Consider the following 8499-nt stretch of genomic DNA (forward strand, 5'->3'; position numbering starts at 1 on the left):
TATTTCAAGTTCATTTATTGATGGTTTAAATAGCTTTGAGATGAGGTATACTTCTTATAAAACATTATATTGTTTGGATGTTTGTTATAATATTTCATTTGGTGAATGTCAAATTGATAAGTATAAGGTTTTGATAATATGGATCAAGTATCTGCTATGAAGCATGAGAAAAATAAGAGCTTGACTTTAAAGTAAATTGAGTAGTTTTGTGTAGTTAAATACAGTTGATTGAGTGGTGTAGTCTATATACTAAGAAAGAATAACCGACTCATTATGTTTAAATAATATTTTTTCAGGCCATAGAGACAATGCATAAACTTAAAAAAATAAATATTTTATTTTGTCTATATATTATTTCAAGCAGGACTTTTTCGTTTTCTTCTTTCTTCGTTATCGTCTGTCTTCTCTCTATCTTTATATATATAATCGTGTATGTTTGGGAGACCAGAGACCACACATGCACTCAAGGCACTTCTGTACAGATTCATATCTGTGGCATCATACCTGGCAAAATAATAGAAATACATGTATGACTTAAACTTCAACTCTTTTCAATCTGTAAACCATTTACAATAATGCAAAAAGATTTTTTTTAAATGAAGGAATAAATTTGTTTTCAAAATTTTTTTAACATAACAAGAGAAACTATTATAGCAATTTATCATTCAAAGGCATCGATTTCAATTGACAAAATCATTTATTAAGACTCTGCTCTTTGGTCGAGTTGTTTTCTCTTTGACACATTTCCCATATTCATTCTTGATTTTATCAGCTAAGAAGTTATGGCAATGTATTAACATGTGTCATTAAAATTAGAATTAATTAAATTAACATACCATTCATCTGTTGATCCATCATAACATTCTACATTAAATATTGTTGTCACTCCATTAAAGCCACCAATAGCAAATATCATATCATCTATTACCTTTAAAATAACAGAAAACAATTAGAAAAAACAAATATAAGAGAATGAAAGTAGGCTTTAATTTGTGTAGCCACTGTCAAAGTTTTCCTATACCATGTAAAGTTAAACTGGCTATTGCTATATAAAAAAAGGCATTGAGATGATGATTTGTTTTAGTCTTGTGAGATTTGTGTCTCTTTAAACACTCATCTTGTATCATTACACTGCACCAGATCATGAACAGTTGTGGTATTTCACTTATGAATACACAAAAAATCTAACTTGAATCTATAAAGTTCAATATTTAAACAGAGCATTTTGTCTTAAAACTTTTAAAGTTATACTTTTCATACATTTATATCTGCTATGGAGAAATTGTGGAACATAATTTTTGTTTGTCAGTCTGTTTAGAATCATTATTTTCTTACTTCAATGGCAAAGTTACTTCTAGGATTATACATTTCTGGTATTGTACTCCACTGGTTAGTTATTGGGTTGTATTTCTCTCCTGTGTTCATTCTGGTGATGCCATTAAAACCACCCAGAGCAAAGATACAGTCTCTATAGGCTATAACTCCTATACCACTCCTCCGATTCCTCATGGTGGCAATCATTGTCCACTGATTAGTAGGAGGGTCATAATACTCACAGGAACTTAAACACTCTTGACCATTAAATCCACCACAAATATAAACTCTTCCTATAAATAAAGATAAGATTATATGTTAAAAGAGGTTTCTGAAGGCACCTATGTAGTATTATTAGCTATACCATGGACTTAAAATTAATGTGATGTATAGGTCACATTAGGAAGTACATTGAATTTTAAGAGAATTGTATGAGCTACAAACCTTATGAAATTTACTTTGTTCAGTGGTGTACACAACATCGGCATGTACTATTACAAGGTTGTATGTACTGTACATTCAGAAATTATTGTGTGCATTTATTATTACGATTTTGTCATTATAGACTTAAATATGATTTAAATTTTTATGATTTTGAGAAAAATCCTGTTTAATTCATATAAAATATTTCAAAATGCAAGTTTAAATTATTGCTTTGACACGTCTGTCAAATTTTTCGCTATGATAAAAACCTCGTAATAATTTCTGAATTTACAGTAATCCAAATGCATGTACTTATTTCAAAGTACTAATTTTTATGTGTATGTTCCAAAAGCAAGAATGTTTTTTTTTATCAAAAGATAAAAGTAAGGCACTTTATGAAGGATTCTTATAACAAATAAAGGAAATGGATGTACACTTGTTTCCCATGGGATTGTCTATTGAAAAACATGTTCGATTTAAATACATATTCTAGTACTACATCATACATGGAGTACATTAATCACATTATAGAACTGTTGGTATCAACTTTGGCCATTGTGTCTTAATATGAAACGAAACTAAATATTGTATAAAACGTTTTTAATCTGCCTTCATGAAGAAAGAAAAACGAAGAGAAGGTGTAATCAAATTATTGCTTTATGCGATTTTTCATCCTAATTAATATTTTGACAGACTTTGGAATTTCCTTTGACTCCTAAAGTGTGTAGTTTTGATTATTGATAGAACAAGATACAATAATGGTATAATAACTATTGGTCAGTCCGAAAATTACAAGGTTTATTCTGTACATGATAATCTATCAGGAAATATACGAGAACTTTAATTGCAAGATCAATTTGAATCACAGTTTAGGTCATAACTTTTCGGAAAACACATGGTTGCTAAGTGCTCTTCTAAATCATAATAGTTCTTAGAGACTTCCTTTACTGGGTTTGATTTGTTTCACAATATTTATGCTTTATATATAAGTTATCTTTCTTTAAAAAAAATATTTGTCTGAAATTCTCTCAAGAATCTACCAAAATTAAAATTGAATCCCTTGAAGATTAATCCTTTCATGTCCAAGAATACGATCTCCGTGTACATGCATGAAACAATCAATCAGCATATGTGGTTGCTAGGTGCTTTACCAAATCATTACTGTTCAGAGGGAACCATATCCTTTTAAAATGAAATTGTTTCAAGTCAAAGTTAACGGTTGTATATGTAAAATACATGGTTGCTATGCCCTTTCCTCAAGAATGATAAGAATTATTGTTTTAACACAGACTGTTAGTAAATTTTTACACGAACTATTCAGTAAAAATGACCAGGCTTGCAAAACTATTTCACTAATCTGTAAACTGCTTGTTTTTGTACATTTCAACAATAAGATCAAAACCACACAGCTATTTGATATTCATCAATATAATTAAAATGCGATATCTCACTGGTATTATTTATCAGGATTGGGACAATCGGAACTTATCATTTAGACTATCAGGATTGGTACAATTGTAACTTACCATTAAGACTATCAGGATTGGTACAATCATAACTTACCATTTAGACTATCAGGATTGGTACAATCGTAACATACCATTTAGACTATCAGGATTGGTACAATCGTAACTTACCATTTAGACTATGAGGATTGGTACAATCGAAACATACCATTTAGACTGAGGATTGGTACAATCGTAACTTACCATTTAGACTGAGGATTGGTACAATCGTAACTTACCATTTAGACTATGAGCACTTGCGTCACTTCGTTGGTGGGTCATTGGTTGAATAAGGCTCCATTGGTTCTTGGCGGCCTGGTATCGTTCAGCCGTATTTTGACGTATATGTCCATCGAATCCTCCCATGGCATATATATACCCATCCAGCACCGCCACGCTCACATAACAACTAAAAAACACAATGAGAAAACAGTCACTTCTTGAATACTGAGTGTTGGTTACAAAGACAAACTGAAAAACAAAACAGAAATAAAAGGTTCTTCTAAAAAAATGTTTTAACCTAGACCAACACGTTCACTGTGGTATTGTATAAATTCGATATAGTGGTATACAGAAACACAGAGACTAGCATCACCCTAGCATCATCATATTGTAATGCATACATGTAACGAAGTTGCAGCAGATGTAGTTTAATCTGCTTACTTCTTTATAAGAAAGAATCAGTTCTTTTATACTTAAGATTCTAAGAACTTTCTCAACTTTTTCAAATGTTTTTACGAATTCATAATTTGTTTCAATTCTCAGAATATTTTCAAATAATGAAAGTAAATCAGTGGGTTTAGACAATAAATACTCTACTATTGATAATAAATTGTATACTTACTTATTGACGCCTTAAAATGTGAAAAACGAAAATTAGTGTGTGCATTCATAGATTCGAGAAAGCAATCGATACTGTGTGGAGATATGGGTTTTTTAATAAAATGTTGCTGGATCATATAGATGGGAAATACAGTCATATCAGTACATACTGACATATTGTATCTCATACAAAAAATGGCAATTCTCAAACTTCGCATGTGCAAGTGGTGTAATTCCAGGAGCAAATCTATCTCCTTTCTGAATATTTTTGAATGATTTAGAAGATTTTTTTTATCTCGATAAAATATTTCTGTCTCATAACAATTTAAAAAGATTTGGCCTTTTACTCGCACATTTTAGTGATATTGTACGCTGATCGTGAGTCTGTCTGGCAGAAAATCCACGTGACCTGCAATCTATAATACTCAATGCTCTCAATGAGAATTGCAAAAAGATGAAATCAAAAGTAAAATATTGATATTGTTAAGATTTTTTTTAATATTTTGTATTATTTTGTATGTGATTAAAGAGTTTATCAGAAAGTTTTTAAAGGCAATGCAGGGGCGGATCCAGCCATTTCAAAAAGGGGGTTCCCAACCCAGAGTAAAAGGGAGGTTCCAACTATATGCTTCCATTCAAAAGCATTGATTGTCCAAAAAAAATGGAGGGTTTTCCAACCCCCTCCCCTGGATCTGCCACTGCAATGTAAGAGCTTTTAAAAATTGGGTTTCCTTACGATGTCAAATACAATTGTACGATAAAATAGTCAAACTAATTTTATTTTATGGTTGTGAAGTAGGGGGATTTGGTAATAAATTGAAATATTAAAAAAAGTGCATTCGTAATTCTGCAAAAAAATGAAAATATATACCCAACTGTATCGGACGGGCCACTTAGTTGACATACAGTTGATATATAGAAACTTCATTATCTCCTGTGCTGGACTAAAACGGATAAAATATTTGATTGATTTGTATAGACTTCAACATTATATGTCACAAATTATGATGTAAATGTTAAATGGATCCGAAATGTCAAAACTGTGGCTATGGCTATATATATATGTGTGACTACACATATGTATTAAAAACACAATTTTATTAAATTTGCATGGTTGAAAACTGTACTCAAATAGAGACTTGTAAACCAAGGTTGTTAAAAAATGGAAATCTGTAACTTCTTCAAAAGCAACAAATTAAATAATAAAATTTTCGAGACTAAATTGGAGTTGGAGGAATATAAATTTCAAAAGTGCTTTATTGCATTTTAGTTACATATTGTTGTTTATGTGCTTTTGTGTAAAGTGTTATTGACATTTCCAAACCATCAAATGATAAAAGGCAATAACAAGAATGTGTCCATAGTACACAGATGCCCCACTCGCAGTGGACCGTGAAATTGGGGTCAATACTTTTTGACATTAAAATTAGAAAGATCATATCATAGGGAACATGTGTACTAAGTTTCAAGTTGATTGGACTTCAACTTCATCAAAAACTAACTTGACCAAAAACTTTAACCTAAAGTGGGACGAACGGACGCACAGACGGACGAACGAACGAACGAACGAACGAACGAACGAACGAACGGAGGCACAGACCAGAAAACATAATGCCCCTCTACTATCGTAGGTGGGGCATAAAAATCTCACGATTGCCTGTTGTGTAAAAAAAAAGAAAACAAAATTTGGGTATATTGGGATAATACCAAAAAAAAATAAAACGAACAGTAGTGATTGATTGGTTGATGATTGCTTTACGCTGCATCAGCACAAAAAGGCTTTATCGCGGCGACGGTTACTAACGTTACCTTTGTATCGTCAATGCGTTTATGGCGTTATTGTTATACATGTATTAGCAAATGCTTGACACATATATATCACTGATGTTAATTTGAAAAACAATTAATAAAAAGTTAAAAGTGTTTGTAACCATGAATTTTGTGAAGTGTGACGGCCTTACCGGTATTTGACGGATCGTTTTCGAAATGATTTGAAAATTTCCGTTCTCCTATTTATTGTTCGGTCCGTTTGCTAAACATGCATTACTGTAAGACGTTGGTTATCCAAGTTGATTTATTCATTAAAGCTCGAAACAGAATTGTTTCCTTGGAGTTCTTTAATACAATGGTTCGTTCACGAACTTTCTTCCTACACGGAGTATATGATTTAACGCCATAATTTCGACTGGACGTTGTAAACTTGATGAGAAAACTCAACAGGTTTCATATAAAAATACAAGATATCCTATAAAATATATGAGATATCTTGAAAGTTCAACTATAAATTACGGAATACGCCACTAAGTATTAAAGTTTATATTAAGCCATTTTGATACTTATTCCATTTACAAAAATATCTTATAAAATTTGATAAGATATCTAATAATATATCTAATAAATTTGTTTATATATGAGATATCTTTTGAATTAGATATCTCATATAGTATATAAGATATCTAATTTGGTTAAGATATAATCTACATCACATATCTTATAATCTACATCACATATCTTATAATCTACATCACATATCTTATAATCTACATCACATATCTTATAATACTCAATACATATATCACATATCTTAAAACTAAATAAGATACATGTTCCCTTTTTGTAGGAATCGAAATCAATTATCCTTTCAGTGTTGGAAAAATCGGCCAATCATGTAGTTCGAGATAATGATATCTTTACTGTCGCATGATTCCGATTAGAGCGATTATTGTTGTACTTATTTAATTTTGTGTTATTTTAGATAAGATATCTTATAGAATTTATAGGATATTTGGTAAAATAATTAAGATATCTTATATAAGATATATAATAATTGAAAATAACTCAGGTATCTTATATTGTTCGTAAAATATCGAAAACAATAATCAAGGTATCTTTAAAATAAATAAGATATCTTGTATACATTACAGATATCAAGTCAATGCTATGTTACAAACGACAAGAAGGACTTGTAACAAATCTTGTATTGACATTGTTAAAAAAAAAAACTTATGTTTAAGTTATATAAATACCGTTTTGCATTCATTGGAGCAACTTCGGACCATTCTTTGTAGATAGGATTAAAACATCTAACGCTGTTAAAATACTCCACACCATCGAATCCGCCTATTACATAAATGGCATGGCCTATTGTTGCTGTTCCATGGTATGCTCTAGGACCTTTAATGGAAAGTATTGCTGTAAGATTTATGCTTAATAAACACGCAAGTTTTCGTCTGAAACTGGTTTTGGAAAAAAGCATAAGTCTTTTTAAAATTAGAATGTCAAACATGTCAAAAGCGGGTTTTTTTCCTATATTAAACTCCAATAAAAACGTTCAAACCAAAATACTTGAAAACCAAGTACAAATGCCTGAATACGTGTGTTATACATTTCTTTCAATTGTAAAACATCTTCACATACTTTTCTTACCTTGGTCAACAGCTTCACATACTACCCATCTGTCAGCACGTGTGTCATATGTTTCTAATATATTTGTAGGAGATCCTCCGCTCCATCCTCCAATAACGAACAAAACTTCATGTGGAACCCTTGGTTTTGCTATTGGGTTATTTAAATCAACATCTTTCTCCTCGTCCATATCTAAATCGTACAGGAATTTTAATGTTTCGATAACTATTGGTTTACATTGGTCATTTTCTTTGACATACGGATGTGACTTTACTTTTTCCACAAAATACTGAGTTGTAAGCAAACCTAAACGGATCGTGCGTAATAGCCGGGCAATATGAACCTTACGATATTCAGGTTCATAATCTATCCATCTGAGAACGGCATCAAAAACTATTTCTTCATTTTTTACATTTAATTGATCTGAGCTAAGTAAGTCACAGACCTCTTCGATGTCTAACTGTAGAAATTCGTTGCTTTTAGAATAAACTTCTCCAAATTTATTCATAATATAATTGAATGCGCTCTTTTCTAAATTATGACAAAAATAAAAACGGGCAAATTTTCGTATTCCAATGCAATTTTCAGGAGAAATTTCATTGTAAAGAAAGTCACAACAAGCTTTAATCAATCCTGCGACATGAAACTGGTCTGCAGCGGGTAAAATTTGTTCTACATTGTCAGCTGTTATGTTGACATCCCTGGTATACGCATAGTCAATGATCATTTCCATGATTTCGGCTGAAACTCCCGGAATAACCACCTCTCTTCTATCTGTATGAAACAAGGAATCTGTGAACAAAGCTCTGAAATACGGACTACATGCAGACATAATTGCTCTGTGAATCGGATAATCGTGGTTTCCAACTTTAATAACGGCATCGCACAACTGTCCGGCTCTTCTAAGATCAGAAAAGACATTAGTTGCCGATGGATTGAACCTGTTGTCAATAGAAAAAGTAAGGGAATTCATTGCAGCAGTTACTGTTCAACATTGACGTCCATGCTCTTCGTTCCTATGAAGATTATT

At 31.5% G+C, this 8499-nt stretch overlaps 1 protein-coding gene across 1 annotated transcript; it reads right to left on the minus strand.

Annotated features, from left to right (window-relative positions):
- Positions 1 to 318: 318 nt before the first annotated feature.
- On the minus strand, positions 319 to 8499 carry LOC139513657 (kelch-like protein 10). Its single transcript, XM_071302348.1, has 6 exons — positions 7491 to 8499; positions 7091 to 7238; positions 3482 to 3651; positions 1336 to 1607; positions 837 to 928; positions 319 to 504 (listed from the first exon to the last, which is right to left on the minus strand). The coding sequence occupies exons 1-6, from the start codon at positions 8440 to 8442 to the stop codon at positions 357 to 359; spliced, it is 1782 nt and encodes a 593-aa protein (XP_071158449.1). The 5' UTR covers positions 8443 to 8499; the 3' UTR covers positions 319 to 356.

The sequence above is a fragment of the Mytilus edulis genome, chromosome 2 (genome assembly GCF_963676685.1).
Source record: "Mytilus edulis chromosome 2, xbMytEdul2.2, whole genome shotgun sequence".
Taxonomy (NCBI): Eukaryota; Metazoa; Mollusca; class Bivalvia; order Mytilida; family Mytilidae; genus Mytilus; species Mytilus edulis.